The sequence below is a fragment of the Macaca fascicularis genome, chromosome 18, assembly GCF_037993035.2.
Source record: "Macaca fascicularis isolate 582-1 chromosome 18, T2T-MFA8v1.1".
NCBI classification, from domain to species: Eukaryota; Metazoa; Chordata; class Mammalia; order Primates; family Cercopithecidae; genus Macaca; species Macaca fascicularis.
The window spans coordinates 57,653,559-57,675,104 of record NC_088392.1 but is presented as its reverse complement, the minus strand read 5'-3'; the positions used below and the strand labels follow the sequence as shown (position 1 = coordinate 57,675,104).

The 21,546-nt window shown below is 39.7% G+C and overlaps 2 protein-coding genes across 3 annotated transcripts in view; one reads left to right on the top strand and one right to left on the bottom strand.

Annotated features, from left to right (window-relative positions):
• Nucleotides 1–15,573, top strand: part of MEP1B (meprin A subunit beta) — a 28,636-nt gene extending 13,063 nt beyond the window's left edge. Inside the window, exons 6-14 of the mRNA XM_005586952.4 lie at nucleotides 52–169; nucleotides 1,332–1,510; nucleotides 4,398–4,616; nucleotides 5,261–5,413; nucleotides 7,967–8,182; nucleotides 10,574–11,017; nucleotides 12,542–12,721; nucleotides 14,433–14,559; nucleotides 15,206–15,573. Of these exons, the coding sequence (XP_005587009.3) occupies nucleotides 52–169; nucleotides 1,332–1,510; nucleotides 4,398–4,616; nucleotides 5,261–5,413; nucleotides 7,967–8,182; nucleotides 10,574–11,017; nucleotides 12,542–12,721; nucleotides 14,433–14,559; nucleotides 15,206–15,419 (1,850 nt within the window). The 3' untranslated portion in view covers nucleotides 15,420–15,573. The remainder of the gene's footprint in view (nucleotides 1–51; nucleotides 170–1,331; nucleotides 1,511–4,397; nucleotides 4,617–5,260; nucleotides 5,414–7,966; nucleotides 8,183–10,573; nucleotides 11,018–12,541; nucleotides 12,722–14,432; nucleotides 14,560–15,205) is intronic.
• Nucleotides 1–21,546, bottom strand: part of GAREM1 (GRB2 associated regulator of MAPK1 subtype 1) — a 319,538-nt gene that overhangs the window by 62,961 nt on the left and 235,031 nt on the right. The window lies entirely within an intron of this gene.

Here is a 21,546-nt window from a genome sequence, read left to right as displayed (position 1 = left end):
TCAATGGTGATTGTTTTAATAAGTATATTTTTGTTTGTTTTCTTCCTTCAGAAATGAACGCTAAGGGAGTTATCCTCAATGCATTTGAACGTTATCGCCTAAAAACCTGTATTGACTTTAAGCCTTGGGCTGGAGAAACAAACTATATATCAGTGATCAAGGGCAGTGGGTAAGTTGAAGACTTAGTCTTCCAAGGCATCTAAGGAGAACTCTAGTGCCTGGGACGTTACATTACAGCAATCGTCCTAGGCTCTGATCTTTAGGAAGGGGTGGGGACTTTCTTGCTAGTTGCTGGAGAGTAAAAAACAACTGGATCTAGTTTTCGTAGACATAGAAGTTATATTCCCATACATGTAACCACCTTTAGACAAAGTGGATGGGATTGCATGCCATCAGACCCACAACCTTGTGAATTTCAGGCCGTTTGTAATTTACATACTCTTTATCCCTTTCAAGTAAAAAAATGTGTATTTATGCATGTCCATGTCTGTATTTAAGCTTATTTTAACCCAACCACTCTTATTTCTTGAGTTAAGAAGGCGACAGTATTATTTGTCTTGAGCTCAGCAATTCTGAGTGATTGCTGTCCCTGTAAAGTCCTTGTTTAATGGGCACAGGCATACCAAGGAGGATCTCAAAGACTTTGAAATTCACAGGAAAAACCAGGTCTGGACCACCTTGGGGATGATTTGCTCCTATGTAATATCTGGCGTTAGGGCAAGTTCTTTAAAGATCACCTGGTCTACAAGGTTTTTTAATATTATACAATACCTGGTATATTAGGCTGTTCTTGCATTGCTGTACAGAAATACCAGAGACTCGGTAATTTATACAGAAAAGAGGTTTAACTGGCTCACAGTTCTGCAGGCTTTATAGGAAGCATGGTGCTGACATCTGCTCAGCTTCTGGGGAGGCCTCTGCAAACTTACAATCATGGTGGAAGGTGAAGGTGGAGCAGGCATGTCACATGGCAAAAGCAGGAGCCAGAGAAAGAGTGGGGAGGGGGAGGTGCTACACACTTTTAAATGACCAGATCTCATGAAAATTCACTATTGCAAAGACAGCACCAAGCCATGAGGGGTTTGTCCCATGACTCAAATACCTCCCATGAGGTCCCACTTCCAGCATTGGGAATTACATTTCAACATGAGATGTGAGTGGGGACAATTGTCCAAACAATATCACCTGGGTTATGAGAGAAATGCACAGTGTTCAGATGTAACAGCAAAGGATTTAGGTGAGTAATGAGGTGGACTAGGCAGTGGAGACTCTGCCCTGAGACCTCAGATTGTAACATCCTCTTCCCCCTTTCTTGTAAACTCTCCTATAAGCTGCTGGTCTTCAGTGGGAAATAGGCGGGCTGGGAAGCAAGAACTTTCCATCGGGGCAAACTGTGACCGAATAGCAACGGTTCAACACGAGTTCCTCCACGCTCTGGGATTCTGGCATGAGCAGTCGCGTTCTGACCGGGATGACTATGTCAGGATAATGTGGGACAGAATTCTGTCAGGTACATTTCTCTTATTTTCCTATGTTTTTAGTCAAGGACTGAATTTCTAAGCATGTGTCCTCTCTTGTCATCTGTGGCAACTGTTAATAATTTTAAAACTTTGATGTTTTGATGTCTTAATTCATTCAGCTCAAACTCATTCTGAGTTATTGGAACACTGGTATTCCAGAACCCATATGAGCTAGATATGCTCTTAGAAACTGGGTTTGTGGTTTTAAAGCACATTCAGTCCCACAATATGTTCCTGAGTATTACGTGGAATGGAGTCTGTGCCCAAATTAGTTTAGCAAATCCCCAAGTCTTAGTCCATCTTGCGTTGCTATAACAAAACACCACAGACTGGGTAATTTATAAAGAACTGAAATGTATTCCTCATTGTTCTGGTAGCTGGAAAGTCCAAAATCAAGGGGTGGGCATTTGATGAGGGCCTTCTTGCTGTGTCGCATACCATGGCAGAGGGCAGAAGGGCAAGGGAGAGTCAGAAAAAACAGGGCCAAATCTGTCCTTTTACAAGGAATCCACCCCTGCAGTAGCAAACCTACTCCTGCAGCAATGGGATTCATCCATTTATAAGACAGAGCCCTCATGCCCTAATTACCTCTCATTAGGCCTCACCTCCCAACACTGTTGCAGTGGGGATTAGGTTTCCAATACATGCTTTTGGGGGGGGACATATTCAAGCCATAGCACCTACGTTAAAAGAAATTAGACTTATTTATCCCACTATACTGCTCTGAGTCTTTATTAGGTTGACAGGAATTGTAAATCTCTAAGAAAAGTGATTTACAAAATGATTTGATCATGGTCTTTTTTTCTTTTTGCAGAGTAGCTTGTAGAGTATTTGGATTTATTGTTTCATGGAACAATTTTCAGTAATAGTTGAGTAGCATGAACTGTTTGTGATTCTGTGTTCAAAGTCACAAAGTCTTAATAACCATGTCTGACTAGAGCTCATGTTTTCCACATTCCACAGTGACACTCAGCTTCCTCATCTGTCCTGCCTGTGCGGGGCGAGACAGAGGAAAGGGCATTGCTATTATGTCTGAGGCACTGTGAGGAGTGCCCTACACAAGCCGCCTGACACCACACTTCTTGAAATCATAGATCTTGCTCTTCATCCCCCACCTCTGCTTATCTCAAATGGGGTCAGGCATAGCAGCAAACTAAAAGATTTCTAGAGAAACAGCAGTGTTTAGCTTTAATCCACAGCCATACTCTTTAGGATTCCCAAAGTCTTATTTTTGATCAAAACTTCTGCCCACATTTGACAACACATCTTTATGTTTTGGAGATTAGAACCACCTCAATGTGTCCACAGAATCATTCCATTTCAAATTGGAATCAGTTGCCCATTGGTATAATGCTAAACAGCCTGATATCTTCTCTAAATAGATTCATTTTTGTTTTTTATTATTATTTTAAACTGACAAATCATAATTGTAAATACTTATGGGGTACAGTGATATTTTGACATGTGTACACAATGTGGAATGACTAAAACAAGCTGCTTAACATAGCCATCACCTCACTTATCATTTCTGTGGTGAGACATTTGAGATTTATTCTTTTAGCAATTTTGAAATATACACTACATTATTATTAACTATAGTCATCGTGCTTTACTTATTTATTTATTTTGAGACAGAATCTTGCTCTGTTGCCCAGGCTGGAGTACAGTGGTATGATCTTGGCTCACTGCAACTTCCGCCTCCTGGGTTCAAGTGATTCTCCTGCCTCAGCCTCCCGAGTAGCTGGGATTACAGGCGCCCGCCACCACAGCTGGTTACTTTTTGTATTTTTAGTAGAGATGGGGTTTCAACATGTTGGCCAGGCTGGTTCATCATGCTTTAAATACATCTACACATATTCTAGTAACCATGAATTATGGTTAGTCAATAACCGCATGTCAACGCTTTCTAATGACTTCTTTGTAGGATAACTAGAAAGTTATCATTCCCAGGTTTCATCTCACCATCCCTTCAAAGTCTTCTTACTTCCATCTCCATCTACGGTGGATGTCCTCAGCCTGCCATCACTGCTGGCCAATGCCCTGAGTAGTTCAACAACACTTTTTGTTGTTGTTGTTTGAGACAGGGTCTTACTCTATCACCCAGGCTGGAGTGCAGTGGCGTGATCACAGCTCACTGCAGCCTCGACTTCCCAGGCTCAGGCAATCCTCCCACCTCAGCCTCCTGAGTAGCTGGTACTACAAGCATGCACCACCACGCCTGGCTAATTTTTAAAATATTTATTTTATTTTATTTTGAGATGGAGTCTCATTCTGTCACCTAGGCTGGAGTGCAGTGGTGCAGTCTCAGCTCACTGCAACCTCCGCCTCCTGGGTTCAAGCAATTCTCCTGCCTCTGCCTCCCAAGTAACTGGGATTACAGGCACGCACCAACACGCCAGGCTAATTTTTGTATTTTTAGTAGAGACGGGGTTTCACCATGTTGGCCAGGCTGGTCTTGAACTCCTGACCTTATGATCAGCCTGCCTTGGCCTCCTAAAGTGCTGGGATTACAGGCGTGAGCCACCACGCCTGGGCTTAAAATATTTATTAGAGATGAGGTCTCACTTTGTTGCCCCGGCTGGTTAGCAACACTTTTTAGAATCCTCCTTTCCACGAGCAGTTTTTACAGCCTTAGACTAAATGCCAGTGTCCTAACTATGGGCTGCAATAGAACCTTAGATATGTTCAGTGTCACTGCTTGTATTACAGTTCTAAGTTTGAATGTTATATTGTAAGATGGGAATAATGAAACTGTTGTTAGTTGTAGCAAAAATTGTTTGAGTTTATTATATTCTCCATTTCTAAGTGAGCAGTATTTGGAGTAAGATAAGCTGAATTTTCTGAACATCAAGTAAAGATTTTTTATTTATCCTTTAGGCAGAGAACACAATTTTAACACCTATAGTGACAGCGTATCAGATTCCCTGAACGTTCCCTATGATTACACTTCAGTAATGCACTACAGTAAAACTGCATTCCAAAACGGAACAGAGCCGACAATTGTCACAAGAATCTCAGACTTCGAGGATGTGATTGGCCAACGAATGGATTTCAGTGACTCTGATCTCCTAAAGTTGAATCGACTGTATAACTGCTGTATGTGACAGGTTCTTTGAAATGACTTGTATTTCCCTCTGTTATGTAGGAAAAAATGATGGTCTGTGCCATTTCGTCGAGCACCGGTGGGGTTTCTGAGATTATGGAGACTTGATATTCAGGAAGTAAACAGAATAGTACTCAGATCTCAATCTACACCTTGGAAGCAGCATTTTTCTTTTCACCACGTCTGGTGTTGAGATCTAAAAACAAATTGGGTCCTGTAGGAATATGCCTCAGGCAGGTTTTAAAAGCTGTTACTAATTCAAACATGGGTAAGACTGATACTCACACTTCCTTTTAGCTAGAATGATATGTCTAGTTGTAATATGAATGGGATCAAATAAACTGGATTGTGGCTTAATGATTCGAATAACTAGGGGAGTGTAGACTCAGATTTCTACAAATTAGATAATTTTTTTAAAAAAGATGGGGCAGAGAGCTTATTCAGATGTGCAGAATTCATTACCTTCTTTGTAGGGGTTCTGCAAATGAAGAGGGATCTTTGAGCCACCATCACCCAGAATCAGTCAGGTGTTCCCTGTAATACCAACCTGGCATTTCTAATACTGTGATAAGTTCAGTTTTTCTTACTTAGATTATCATGTTGTATGAGTGTCAATAATTGTTTTTTGCTTTTGTAGCCTCTTCCTTGAGTTTTATGGACTCGTGCAGTTTTGAATTGGAAAATGTGTGTGGCATGATCCAAAGTTCAGGAGATAATGCTGACTGGCAACGGGTTTCACAGGTTCCCAGGGGGCCAGAGAATGATCACTCCAACATGGGCCAGTGCCAAGGTAACAGGAGTGGGATACTCCTAGATTGTATACCCAGTGGCTACAGCCATGTTCTTCTCTATGAAAGACTGGGATTTTATCTCTAATTTCTATCAGATTAATTAATGATTATTCATTAGGTGACTACTGAGAAGTAGGTCTTGCACCTGATAAAGACATTGTTAATTGCTTTTCCTTCTGCATTTATTTTTCTTTCTACAAGTCAGAGCTGGGCTCTGTGATGCCTCTACCAGTGCGTTCCCATAGGAGAGCATACCAGAGTGGGCCTCCTGCAAGGCCTTTTATCTCAGGGGCAGTACTATTGTTTTCTAGAAGTTTGCAGAATACAAGAGACTCTTCCCAATGGACAGCACTAGGCTGTGAACTATTGTTTCAGAACTGTAGCTGGATGTGATTATATGCTCCTGTTACAAAAATATCTAAAAAGCACCATTTATTTAATTTTCTTCAGATGCATATCCTTTTCCATTTTCATTTTGTTTTGCCTTAAGTAGCTATTTGGCTACAAGGACCACATTTTTACTTATTTGCTTATTCTGGCAACAAATATGTAAAACTAGACTTCAGAACTTAGGGCCAGTGCTTAATAATAATAGCTCAGATGATCTAGGCAGGAATTGGAGGCCTTCAATGGCAAAAAGGTGCTTTTCCTTTTATTTTTATTTTTCTTTTTTTATTTTTATTTTTATTTATTTATTTATTTTTTGAGACGGAGTCTTGCTCTGTCGCCCAGCCCAGGCTGGAGTGCAGTGGCGCGATCTCGGCTCACTGCAAGCTCCACCTCCCGGGTTCACGCCATTCTCCTGCCTCAGCCTCCCGAGTAGCTGGGACTACAGGCGCCCACAACCGCGCCCGGCTAATTTTTTGTAATTTTTAGTAGAGACGGGGTTTCACCGTGGTCTCGATCTCCTGACCTTGTGATCCGCCCGCCTCGGCCTCCCAAAGTGCTGGGATTACAGGCGTGAGCCACCGCGCCCGGCCCTATTTTTCTTTTTAAATGCATATTTGGATAGCGGATAATGGTCCTCCTCAGACCAGAGGAAAGTAGATAGGGAGGGAGGGAGGAAAGGAAGAAGAATCCAGACCAGGCAGCTCTCACTTTTTTCTGTTTTTGAAAGCTAATTTCTGTAGTAAGGGAAAGGTTCCCTAACGTTGTGTCTTTCAGAAATTGCCTGCTCCTAGAACCATATTTAAATGCCCAACACAATTCCCTGCATATAGTGGAAACTAAGCAAATACTTGAAATAAGGTAAAGAAAATTGGGCCGGGTGCAGTGGCTCATGCCTGTAATCTCAGGCCTTTGGGAGGCCAAGGTGGGCGGATCACCTGAGGTTGGGAGTTTGAGACCAGCTGGGCCAACATGGTAAGACCCCGTCTCTACTAAATATGCAAAAATTAGCTGGGTGTGGTGGCGCATGCCTGTAGTCCCAGCTAGTTGCAGGACTGAGGCAGGAGAATCACTTGAACCCGGGAGGCAGAGGTTGTAGTGAGCTGAGATAGTACCATTGCATTCTAGCCTGGACAACGGAGTAAGACATTGCCTCAAAAAAAAAAAAAAAAAAAAAAAGGAAACAAAATATATATACATTCAAACCAGAATCACTAGCTCTGCCTTCTTTAGAGATGGCTTGGAAGATTAAGTATTGCAGATAATGAAAGCAGAGAACTGGGAGGTACCTCTGAAATTATCAGGTTCAGTTATTCTCTATTTTTTCATTACAAATATCATTTAAAAAATATTAAAATGTGAATCTCCCCAGATGGTTGCTGTAGTTACAGTATCTTCTGAGAGTTTAATTTCTTTCTTTCTTTTCTTTTATTCTTCCTTCTTTTTTTGTGACAGTTTGAAGCCAAAGAAGTTAGAAAGTGTTTTTTTAAAAAAAGGGGGCAGCCAAGGCCCTGGTTTCCTGGCTGGGCTCTCGCTCCTGTCCGCATTGTGTGTTCACCTCTCCAGAAAGACCTAGAAGTTGACGCTGAATTAGCCTTGGGAGACACAGATGCTACAACTCTCTACCCACCCAAGTTTCAAACCCTCCTTTTGACTTAATTTCCATTTTCCTTTTTCATATTCTTAGAGGGGAACAACCCTCTGTAGCATCTTTTTCCAGTGGTAGCTCTTCCCACTTGGAGCTGGACCAGGGTTGCAGACACTTGAAAGGTGTCCTGTGTAGACTCTACCTTTTAGCCCTGCTGTTTGGTCTTGACCTGCAGCCTTACAGTGGATTTTTAAAAAATTAGCATTTGATACTTAAACTTGCTGTATCTTTATAGCTCATAACAAATGAAGATAAGCAAGGATTAGTGCCCACGGAAAACTACTATTGTAAGTAAACGTCTTATAAATAATAGAGAAGTTTGAGTTTTATACTGTTATGTCAATCTGCTAGCTTTTGCAAGTGCCAGATATGTAGCTTAGGCTTCTGTCGTTTCTCCCTGGCGATTTATATATGGATGTTACTTACGCCTCGTGTAAAGAATCTAGCACCACTATTAACAAACACACATTTCCATACCCAGTATCTGTTTTCTCTCAATTCTGCTTTTCTTTAACAGGTTCTGGTTTCTTCATGCATTTCGATAGCAGCTCTGTAAATGTGGGGGCCACAGCAGTGCTGGAAAGTAGAACGCTGTACCCTAAAAGAGGATTTCAGTGCTTGCAATTTTACTTATATAACAGTGGCAGTGAAAGTGATCAACTGAACATCTACATCAGGGAGTATTCTACAGACAATGTGGATGGCAATTTAACCCTTGTGGAAGAAATAAAAGGTACAATGTCAACATTCTTATTGTTTGGATTCAAAGTGAGGCAATCTTAGGTCTTTTCTTTAGTTAATGCAACAATTTACAATAGGGCAGGGGCTACTGAGTCACTACCCTTCAACTAAGAACTAGATTCTTCTTGTTTTAAGTGGTGGCAAGGAAGCTAGAATGAAGACTCTTTCTGAGTGCTCTGTTATGTGACACTCGCTTAAGAAACTGTAGATCAGTCTCTGGCACTATGGAGGTCAGTTCTTGGCAAATAATAAAAATACAAAGCCGGGTGCAGTGGCTCACAGCTGTAATTCCAGCACTTTGGGAGGCCAAGGCAGTCGGATCACCTGAGGTCATGAGTTCGAGACCAGACTGGTCAATATATAGTGAAACCTTGTCTCTACTGAAAAAATACATAAATTAGCTGGGAGTGGTGGCACACGCCTGTAGTCCCAGCTACTTGGGAAGCTGAGGAAGGAGAATTGCTTGAACCCGGGAGGCGGAGGTGGCAATGAGCTGAGATCACGCCACTGCACTCCAGCCTGTGCGACAGAGCAAGACTCTATCTCTGAAAAAATAGATAAAGTAAAATAAAATACCTGAAAATACGATGCGAACTAGCTTAGGCAAAATAGGACAGGTTCCTGGCTGAAGGGTAGTTACAGCCTGTGGGACAGATGAGGGAGACACCGGCTTGAGGGGGAATTTTTAATAGCTCTGTCTCTGAACATTGCTGGGCACCTCTTGTTTTACCTCAGAATGGCTTTCTTTATAGGACTGGTACTTTGGTTGTTTCACTTCCCAGCTTACATTTGACCAAATTTGCTATCAGTCTGGAAAAGGGACTCTTCCTCTAATATAAAGCTTAGAAAATAAATCCCAGTGAAGAACTGGGATGCTTATGACTTCAGTCAAACACAGCCTCTGGAGCAATTCCTGAGTGGGAAGTGAGTACCCACCCTTCTTACCAACAATATGTCGGAGAGGAGAGCCATGTTGAGCACCTATGCAAGTAGATGGTTAAGGGGGTGACTGAGAAAGGGAGGGGCTGTGGGCTGGCAGATATATTACTGTCTATTCCACTTAATCATCTCCTGGCTTGAATGAATTGAGTAATTCAATTTGTTCCACAATTGGATCCATATTATGCAATATAGTATGCCATTTTCCTCCTGTTTTTAACAAGGAGAAACAATCTGAAATACAGGTGATATTTTTCTTTGTGAACACCTATAAGCAGTGAGGTTTTTAAGCTCACTAAGAATATACACATATTATACATATATATTATTCATGTAACAAAATAAAATATAAAGTATAATTATATATAATATGTATTATATATTAAATATATAAAAGTCTTATATATAAGCCATATGTTACTATAAATATTATATATTATGTATTAATATATAAATTAATATAAATATTGATATAATGTATCTATAATATATATAATTGTCCAGGATTGGAAGGGGGATCCTTTCTATTAGCAATCTGTGGGTGTGTCATTGATACACAATAACACAAAAAGGCACTTAAGAAACTTCCTTATTTTCTGTCATTTGGGTATGTCTAACTTATTCTCAAGTAGCTGTGTTTCACATTAAGCACCAATATATTTTTGTTTTAAGACTTTGTGTTAACCACTAGTTTGACATGAATTTCTCAGCTGCTGTCCATCTGGGGGTTTCTGCAGATTATTTAGTATACTGCTTCTTATTTGAGTATGTGATATAAGAAAATCAGACAAAATGGCATATCATGTGCTGCTAGCGAGGGTTATGGGCTAATAGTTGGGGAGGGAGTGCAGGTTGGAAAGAAAGAAGGTGGTACCAAATATCAGATAAATACTTACAATGCTGAGTCACTGGGAAGTAATCTAAAGAGTAGATTGCGGGATGTGGGCTTTCCAGGGTTTGGTGGATTTTGTTTAATATTACCAAAAGGTTGATTGAAGATTTTGTATGTGAGGGAAGTATTCCAATCAAACCATAAATATATTAAAGAAGGCTTTGCCTGAGTATTATAGGAATCTTGGGTAGAAGTATTACGAGTATTGGGCTTGCTGGCTGTTTAACAATGGAGAATGCCAGGTAACTCATAGGTAGGGCATGAAGTACTCATGAGCTAGATGTTGTTATTTACTCTCTGATCTCTAGGAAAGAGTGATCTATTTGAGAAACAGCTAGACAAATATTCAGCTATTCCAGAGAACAGTGTGACCCCATAGAAGCACCTTTAAGTAAATAATTCTAGGCTGGAGCTTTGGCAAAACCATACTTCTGACCCATAGAAATAAATCGGTTTTGGATGATCCTTTGTCTAAGAAGGCTAGAAATCTAATGTTGACATGTATATAATTTAAACTTCTTTGTCTTTGAAATAATAATAACTCTTTTGCAGAAATACCCATTGGGAGCTGGCAACTTTATCATGTAACATTGAAAGTGACCAAGAAGTTTAGAGTGGTGTTTGAAGGACGCAAAGGCTCTGGCACATCACTGGGTGGTCTGTCTATTGATGACATCAATCTTTCGGAAACACGGTGCCCTCATCATATCTGGCATATAAGGAATTTCACACAGTTTATTGGCAGCCCAAATGGAACTTTGTATAGCCCTCCATTTTACTCTTCTAAAGGTTATGCCTTTCAGATTTACTTAAATCTAACCCATGTGACTAATGCAGGGATATATTTCCACTTGATCTCTGGAGCCAATGATGATCAATTACAGTGGCCATGTCCTTGGCAACAAGCCACAATGACACTTTTGGATCAAAATCCTGACATTCGACAGCGTATGTCCAATCAGCGGAGTATAACTACGGACCCATTTATGACCACCAGTTCGTAACTCATTTTCTTTATTGCTAATAAACAATCATTGCTCTAGGAGGGATGGATAATTTTGGGAATGAGAGATTGCACAGTTAGTTACCTAGGGAAATTTGAGTCCCAAATCTTAAGATATTTAGGAGAAAGGTTTCAAGAATTGTGGACAGAGTCTTTCAGACAGGAGCTCATCAGAAATGTCAGCAAGGACTCCAACAAATAAAGAAGATACTGACTGTATTCCTGGGAATTGATGGCCCTCCTCAGATTTCCACTTCTGTGCAAGAAGTGTTGGTTTTAGAGTCTGACATGCCTGGGTTCAAGTCCAAGGTTTGCTTCTTATTAGCTATGTGACCTTGAGCTGATAATCTCTTAGGGCCCCAGTGTCCTCAACTGTAAAGCCAGGGCTGTAGTAACCATTCCACAGATTTGCTATGAGAATTAGTACAGGTCAAGTGTGGAAGCTGTGGAAAGGCCTGCAGTGGAGAGGCCCTCAGATGTTGGGTTTTTCTAACTCATGCTACCTTGTTCACGTCACTGGGAATGTCAAAAATAATTCAGCGTTGGAAATGGGGGTAGTTTTTAACCAGAAGGAAGGTATTGAGCAGGTGCATTCAAGTGTTGGTGGGAAGGGTGTGAGAATACATTATAATTTCTTAGTAAAAAGTTACAGAGGATTTGCTAATCGTGACATCATTCCCCATCTTTCCCATCTCAAAAAGAAGTAACCCACTGAAAGCAATGATCACACTTCTAATTTTAATAACTCTTTGCTTCTGAGACCCTCATAAAGGAAAACAATGAAATTATGGCAAGCTGAATATTTTTGCCAAATGTGAATTCTGTATATGAAAAACATGGACCAAATTGGCATAGAAAAAATCCAACTTAATCTCATAGGAAAACAATAATATTCACCAATGGAATTGTAGGGACTTGACATTCAGAATTTTTTCACTTTTTCCTAAAGTGTTTCTTCCTGAATGACATTAAAAGCAGCTCAGGGCTGGGTAGGTCATTATCTTTTCCCAGAAGCAGTACTTCTTCTTGTCTTCTACTTCTGAAGCACTTTGCTTGTTAGGTGGATAATTCAGTTAATAAGATAAATCATTCTATGCTGATATTAAAAAGTCTCTCAGCAATATATTGCTTTAACTAGACAAACTGTAACTTTGTAAAAGGACTCTCTTAGTAGCCTTAGGCTACTAAGAAATTATTCTAATAGATAGGAGGGTTTCTATACCGTTCAATAAGTAGAGATATGATATTCCCAGGAATATCTGGCACCTAGGAAACTTCTGGTACCTCTCCACTCTTATTCTACAGTGTGGTCCTCCCTGCCAGGTAATTTCATTTCCTCTAGGACAGTATAAATGAACAAGCCCCAGCGATTTGCCAGGGAATACATCACAGGCCAATAGCATCATTTAATTATTTTGAGCTCCAGCCTAATTGTGTTTCACATTGCCTGTTCTTTCCTACCACCAAAAGCTACGATGATGATAAACACACTCCATTAATATAAATTGCTTTTTCAGATAATGGAAGCTATTTTTGGGACAGGCCTTCCAAAGTGGGAGCAGTGGCTGTTTTCCCTAATGGAACTCAGTTTAGAAGAGGTGGTGGCTATGGAACCAGTGCCTTCATAACCCACGAGAGGCTGAAAAGCGGAGATTTTATAAAAGGAGATGATGTTTATATCCTACTGACAGTGGAAGGTATGTCAATAAAAATCGTTTTATATAAGCTAGTTTTTTGTTGTGGCCGCTAATTATTTTCTGTTTATTTCTGCATTCCATTTTTAGGTGTATTATGTAGAGATGTGGGGGAAAATGGGCATGAGTGGGGTGTGAGGGGAACATGAATTATTGACAACATGAAAATAATTTAATTTCAAACAGTAAGGACTCCAGAATAAAGAATTTAATGAATACCACATGAAGCTATAGTGGAAATCTTTAGGTTGGGAAATTTCTTTAGAAATAAATTAAAATAGGCCGGGCGCGGTGGCTCAAGCCTGTAATCCCAGCACTTTGGGAGGCCGAGACGGGTGGATCACGAGGTCAGGAGATCGAGACCATCCTGGCTAACACGGTGAAACCCCATCTCTACTAAAAAATACAAAAAACTAGCCGGGCGAGGTGGTGGGCGCCTGTAGTCCCAGCTACTCGGAAGGCTGAGGCAGGAGAATGGCGTGAACCCGGGAGGTGGAGCTTGCAGTGAGCCGAGATCCGGCCACTGCACTCCGGCCTGGGCGACAGAGCGAGACTCCGTCTCAAAAAAAAAAAAAAAAAAAAAAAAAAAAAAAAAAAAGAAATAAATTAAAATAGAACAATTATACTCTAGGATTCCCGAAATAAAAATATCACATCAGCACATGAAATGACTGGAAACGGCTGTGTCTTATCTGTTTCAAATGTACATACATGCATACATATATACATACACACACACACACATATATATATGTTGGCAGAAATGATATTAATCTCTTGTTAGATTGTTAAATTTCTTACTCCTGCAGCCAATAAATACATTTTGCAGCAATTCTGGTGGTTTTCATTTTTTATGTGGTAGGATTTTAACTCATTTTCTATTAAAGACCCACTTGGGTCTCAGTAAATCAGATTGTTGTTTGTGATGAAAGGTGGTGCAATTAAAACCCACAAAAATTTGACTCCAGTGTCCATTAGAGTAAATCTAGATGATACCTCTTGGAGAAATTATTCAGAAATAACTTTTGTTAAGAGAGAAAACATTTTATGTAGCAGAGAAAAAAAATCAGATATGCATCAGTTCTCTTTGACCATAGCGATTTCAACCAGAAGCAATAACATACTGCAGAGAGCATAACACTATTTGTCAGGGCACTTGGTGTCTTTCTCCAAGTCTCCACCAACTTGCTCTACCAAGCCAGAGACCTCTGACCTTGGGCAATGCCCTCAATTACTTTACATTTCTGAGTTTTGGTTTCCTTATCTGTCTCTTGAAAGTTGGCATCAGGGGCTTGTACCCTTCTGGGCTCCCACAATCCAGGCCAGCATGTGGTTGAGTTGGAGCCCCAGCAGGCTGGCCTAGTTTCCCTTTGCCTAGTTCTTATCTCGCTGCCTATATCAATGTTGCTAGACTGTGCTTCAAGGTTACCTGAATTTCTCATAAGCCTAAAATCTGATCATTGTCTATTTTGAAACTTAAGATTGGGCTTGGCATGATGGCTCACACCTACAATCCCAGGACTCTGAGGCTGAAGTGGAAAGAATGTCTGAGCCCGGGAGCAAAGACCAGCCTGGGCAACATTACAAGATCCCACCTCTAAAAAAAAAAAAAGAAAAAAGGAAAAAAGAGACATTAAAAGAAAAAGAAACTTAAAGATCAAATGATTGTTAAACAAAAGCTGATTTCCATCCACACTCTTCCCCATCTTCCTAGACATATCTCACCTCAACTCTACGCAAATCCAGGCAACACCAACCCCTAGTGTCCAAGACCTCTGCTCAAAAACCACCTGTGAAAATGATGGTGTCTGCACTGTTCGAGATGGCAAAGCTGAGTGCAGGTAAGGATCATTTGGAAGAGATCTCTCCATTCTTTGGTTAGAAATTTTATTCCCATAATGTAGGATTAAATACTTGATAGTTCTTATGAATGAAATCAGTTGATTCCCATCTCACAGTCATTCATAGAATTTTTTGTGGTGTTGTCCTCCTTTTGGGGCTTTGGATAACCACAAAAACTATCTTTGTGATAGCCAACACAATTTTTTATGAAAAAAATATTACACTATATTCTAATTGTCTGAAAAAGTCCTCACAACAGTCCAGTCATTTTAAGTGTAGCTGCCTCCATTTCCTAGATGAAGATACTGACGTTCTGAGGAGCCCTTGGCCAAGATGTGAAGCTGAAGGGTGGTGGGCATGGGACGCTGAGAACTAAACTTTCTCTATTACCTGTGCTAACAGCCTTTCCTAACTTGCAGATGCTGTTTTAGTATCAGATTAGGAGGAATTCCATTTTTTCTTTCCATTGCTTACACCTGTGCTCTAGGTGCTTGTCTCTCTCCAGTCCAGAGTGGGTAAAATAGTTCCATATAGCAGTGACCTATTGGTGATCAAATAGACTAAAGGTGATCCACATCTTTAACTGTGAAGATTTCTGGAGTTACATATCAACTCATAACTCTGAGTCACACTCTCAATGTGCAGGTGCCAGTCAGGGGAAGACTGGTGGTACATGGGAGAAAGGTGTGAAAAGAGAGGCTCTACCCGAGACACCATCGTCATTGCCGTTTCATCTACTGTCGCTGTGTTTGCCTTGATGCTCATCATCACTCTTGTCAGTGTCTATTGCACCAGGAAGAAATATCGTGAAAGGATGAGCTCAAATGGACCAAATCTGACTCTGCAAAATGTAAGTTGAGGCTGATATTTGATTATTCACAACCTATTGGTGAAATCTTATGGAGAGGAACTAGGACATTTTTAACATACTTTGGTTCTTGCCTTCTTCTCTTTGCTTCCTATGCTGGGACAACTGATTTCAGACTATAAAAGTTCCTATTACTTTCACTGTAAATCAACAATTCTTAAATTGGGATTTATGGAGGTTCATTATCCTCCTGGAATTGTATACAACCTTGTGTACAGTTGTGTGTAGGGGTTTTTTCCTGGAGTGTGGTGTGGTCTGTGACCTGAAAGGCACAATTGATTTTGCCTGCAAGTTCAAACCTTCCTGGTAAAGTGGAGAGGTGGCCTGCAAGTGTTTTTGTTCTAAAGGCTTTAGAGTGGTGCTGAGCTGAGGCCTGTAGGAGGGGGATGCAGGCATGTTTGGGGAAGCTTTTGCATTAAAGAAGGTTCCAGTTCATTCTGGCTTCACGTGGAGTAACTAATTCTAAGGCAAGTTTTCAAGTAAAGGATTTAGTCTTCCCTCAAAAAATCTCTAAAATGTGAATAGACTCCTGAAACGACCCTGTTTCCAGTGGGTCCCTTGGGAAGCTGACTCTGAGATGGATATTTGTACACAGGAGGTTGATTGGGGAGGGCTCCTGGAACACATATAATAGGCCAAGGGAGCTGGCCTGGGCAGAGGGTGAGGTTAGACTGTGATGTGGTTGCAGCTGAGGACTTAGCCCATCCTCCAGGGAGCTCTGGAGTGGGGATGATTCCTTCTTAGGCACATCCTGAATCAAGGGAGGGGGGCCAGGCCTTTGTACTCCCATCGCTGGAATGGGGCTGCCCCCAAAGAGGGGCATAAAATTGGACAAGGCAACGGCCTTTGGGGGAGGGCATTTCTTGCATGACAGCCTTCATTCAAAGGACAGGACCAAGCAGCAGTGCCCTAGCATCCACTACATACTCCAGCAGTAGAGCACAGAGTTTTACATGCCGATTCATATTCTTCCTCGCAAAGGAGCCCAGAGAAAGTGGCATGAAATCTGAACATTACCTAAAAATGAAGCCCTAAAATTCTTCCAGTTCTAGTTCATTCCAATTGGAGTCTCTGAAAATTGCTACTGAAGCCAGTCAGAAAACATGCCCAATTAGAATATCTCCAAAAATAAAAATACCGCAATTGGCTAAAGCAAGAGTACATTTTCTTAAGAAAAACGATTATTCAAGACATACTATATTTAAAGTTTTGAGTTTTTAAAGGGGACAGATGGGTATCAAGATATTATTATTTATATCAAGATATAAAATAATAAAAACATGTTTGACCAGTCAGTCAAAACCTGGACAATGATAACGAACTGAAAGGAAATCGTTGTATTATCGTAGGCTGTTGTCCTATTTCCTCAACATCAGGAAGATGTTTAATGCTAATAATATGGCAATAGATCAATTACCTCACAAAACTATTACAAAAGTGCTTAAAATATAAACAGATTGTTTTGTTTTAAGACAACTTTCAGCTTATTTTATGACTCAAAATAAAAGGGAAAAATCAGCGAATACTTGGCCTGGTATGTCAACCTGATGGCAGCTGTGCCTGCAAGTTCGGTCTCCTGGGCCATTGGGATGAGCCAGAAGTTGGTGCATGGAAGGTGGAACAGTGGCAGGGCAGGAGGGGACAAGTTAACTGGGTGGATGGGATTGCCAGGATATTTCCTTGACAATGGGAAGTGTAACAGCTGTTATAAGGACTCTAACTTAGCAAGTAAAAATTAGAAGGAGTTAAAGAAAAGTGACAAAACCAAAGAGAAGAGACAGAAGGAAACTAAGTCAATAAAGTGGGGAAACCATGAGAGTATCAGGGACATGGTAAGGATAGTAAGTGGAAACACACACACGCACACACACACACTCCATAATATTACAACAGAACTATTTTGTGTCTGGGTCATTTAAACACATTCCCAAGGACAAGGCAGTTGACTTACATTATCTTAGGCTAGGCATTTCTACAGTTAATTCACTGATAACAGATCTCACAGATGTTGTTTAGATCTTAAATCAGAATGACCTTTTTTTCTGAGGCAAATGTATGTGTTCACCATAATGTTTTAGCATCTGAATAATGTGGGCTCAAAAAGCCAGGGCTCTAAATGGAGACCAGGAGCAGGAGCCATTGCCAGCTAGGAGGGAGGCCAGGAGACTACTGATGGGGACTTCATTTAAAGACTAGATCGTTTTCCTGTGATTCATTTAAATAACAGTTTTTAAATTTAGAAATTAAATCATCAATTGTTCTTTCCTCTTTTAGCAGCATGCTTTTTGAAGATTAACTCGACAATACGGCCAGCAAATGAAATTAAAAAGGATTCTTCGTCATGGATTCGCCTAAGAGATATTACAACCACCTCATTCTTATAAAAATGGATCTTTTTCTGTAAATAGCTGGAAATACTATAAATCACTATTTTGGTCAAAGTCAATTTGGTGAAATACTGTTTGTGTTTCCTTCTTTTAAATGAGAGAAAAGCAATTCAGGCTCTTCTGAAAGTATAATATTGTCTAGAAAAAAGGGAGAGCAACAGTTAGAGATTGCTTTTCAAATTACTGATCCTTCCATATGGGGGCCACGTGTGGTGTCCTCACAAGTGATTCCTTAGAAACCCACTAGAAACACCCAGTGGGAATGATCCACCATGCGGAATTGCAGCAGTTTCAGTGCCATCCTTTCCCAGCATTGGGAAGGGTAATGGGATAGCTCCCCACTCTCTGTTAATATACATTCTTCTCCACAACCGGCTACTCTCTTGTTTTCTTATATAGTCCCTATGGTACATGAGCTTGGTTAAGAATTTGATTGAGCAAATGACTATAATCAGCAAGAAAACCTTTCACTCTTTGAGTGGCAAGTCTCAAAGTTTTTGGGTCTCAGGAGTCTTTACATTTTAAAAATTACTGAAGATCTCAAATAGATTACTGAGGATCTCAAATAGATTACTCAGGAATCTTCACATTTTAAAAATTACTGAGGATCTCAAATAGATTACTGAGGATCTCAAATAGATTACTCAGGAATCTTCACATTTTAAAAATTACTGAGGATCTCAAAAAGATTATTCAGGAATCTTCACATTTTAAAAATTACTGAGGATCTCAAACAGATTACTGAGGATCTCAAATAGATTATTCAGGAATCTTCACATTTTAAAAATTACTGAGGATCTCAAACAGATTACTGAGGATCTCAAATAGATTATTCAGGAATCTTCACATTTTAAAAATTACTGAGGATCTCAAACAGATTACTGAGGATCTCAAATAGATTATTCAGGAATCTTCACATTTTAAAAATTACTGAGGATCTCAAATAGATTACCGAGGATCTATTTTGCTTACAAGCAGCTCATTGATTTAAATAAGTGTTTATTAGAAATTCAAACCAGGAAAAATTTAATGTATTTATCAATCACAAAAAATAAGCCCCTTCTATACTAACATAAATATTTTTATGAAAAATAGCTGTATTTTTCAAAACACGAGAATATTTAGCAAAGAGAGGGGCATTGGTTTACATTTTCTGGGAAAATCTCTAATGCCTAGCTCAATAGAAGACAGCTGAGTTTTCACAGATGATTCTGCATTTATTCTGTTGTGATATATTAATTTGTTTGAAGGATGTGAAGAAAATCTAACCTCACACAAATATGTTCTTGGAAAAGGAAGGCATATTTGAATAGCTTTCTCAGGTAAATATGAATATTCTTTTGAAATAATTTTGTTAAAAGTTGACAATGGTAACTTCTTAAAGGTTAGTTGCAATCAAAATCCGAAACCATATCAATGAACTTTTGTATTCTGTCCTGTAAAATCCATTAGTCTATCTTGTATTTTGAGTCTTTCAGCTATGTCTGATTTTGCAATACTGTGCATTGATAATTTAGAAAATATTGGTTCACTGAGTTATACAGCTCTTACAACATTTGACACATTTCATTATACGGTATGAAAACAACATTAGTTAATTGCACTACTGATCTCATTTTAAAGTCTTTCATGCTTGTAGCCCCAGCATTTTGGGAGGCCGAGGCAGGTGGATCACTTTAGTCCAGGAGTTCGAGACCAGCCTGGACAACACAGGGAGACTCTGTCTCTCTCTATATAAAAAAATTATCTGGGCATGTTGGCACGTGCTTGTGGTCCCAGCTACTTGGGAGGCTGAGGTATGAGGATTGCTTGGACCCAGAAGGTCAGGCTACAGTGAGCTGTGATTGCACCACTGTACTCCAGCCTGGTGGACAGAGTAAGACTCCATGTCAAAATAAATAAGTAAAAACATGACTAAAAACCCCCCAATTTTATATATATATATGTATTTAAGTCTTGGGAAATTGTTATGCTCATGGTGGCAGAAACAAATTTTCCAAAATTTTAACTTTTGTTTGAAATATTAAATTTTATCATTGGCAATAAATCCCATCTTTCTTGTAGCATCAGGCTCACTTTACTCAATTTTTTAAATTCAAATTTTATTTAGAGATAATTGTAGTCACACACAGTAATAAAAAATAATTCAGAGAGATCCATCTACCCTTCACTCAGTTTCCCCTAATGGTAACATCTTGCAGAACTATATACACTACAATAGCATAATCAGGATATTGACATTGATACAATCAAGACACAGAACATTTCCATCACCACAGGAATCCCTAAAGTTGCCTTTATAGAGCCACATCCATTTCTCTCTTCTCCCACCTCCTGTTTATCCTCCGGCAACTGTTAATATGTTCTCTATATCATTTTGTTATTTTTAAAACATTCTATTAATAGAACCATTCAGTGTGGCACATTTTGGGATTTGCTTCCCTCTGCCCTCTCAACTTAATTCTTTGCAGATTCATCCAGGTTATCATGCCCATCAGCAGTTTGTTTCTTTTCACTGGTGTTGTCCATGATATGGATGGACTAAAGGTTGTTGAATAATTCATTGTTGAAGGACATCTGGGTTGTTACCAGCTTTTTGTTTATTACAAATAAAGCTGTTATAAATGTTTGTGTGCAAGTTTTTGAGTCTTCATTTCTCTGGGATATTGCATGGTTAGTTTTTAAATAAACTACCAAAATGATTTGCAGAGCACTATACCCTTTTGCATTCCCACCAGCAATAGATGCATGATCCAGTTTCTCTGCATTTTCTCTAGTTCTTGGTGTTGTCATGATTTTTTAAAAATAGAGTTTATTTTTTAGAGCAGTTTTAGATGCACAATGAAACTGAACAAAAGTACATATACCTCTGTTCCCACAGATACACAGCCTCCCCAACTATCAACATCCTGCACCAGAGTGGTACATTTGCTACAACTGATGAACCTTCATTGACACATCAATTTCACTGAAAAGTCCATCATTTGCATTAGGCTCATTCTTGGAGTTGTACAATCTATAGGTTTGACAAGTGTATAATAACGTGTATCCACCATGGTAGTATCATACAAAATAGTTTCACTTCCCTAAAAATCCTCTATGCTGTGCCCATTCATCCTTCCCTCCCCACCAACCACTGGTAACCACTGAGTCTTACTGTCTTCATAGTTTTGCCTTTTCTAAAATATCGTAGAGTTGGGATGATATGGTACGTAGCCTTTTTAGATGCACCTTTTTCACTTATCATCAGTATTTTTTATTTTAGTCATTCTGATAAATATGCGGTGATATTGCGTGATTTTCATTTGCAGTTCCTAATAGCTAATAATATTGAACCTATTTTCATGTGTTTATTTCCCATCTGCATATTCTCTTGAGTGAAATATCTCTTTATGTCTTTTGCTCATGCTCTAATCATCTAATTAGATTTTTTGTTCTTTTTTTTTTTTTTTTTTTTTTTTTTGAGACAGTCTCACTCTGTCACCCAGGTTAGAGTGCAGTGGTGCGATCTTGGCTCACTGCAACTTCCGCCTCCCAGATGCACGTGATTCTCAACCTCAGCCTCTTCAGTAGCTGGGATTACAGGGGTGAGCCACCACTCCTGGCCCCAAGCTTTTTTGTTCTTACATTATTGTATTTTGAGAGTTCTTTACATATTCTATATACCATTCCTTTGTCAGATATGTCATTTAGAAATACATTTTCCCACTCTGTAGCTTGTCTTTTTATCT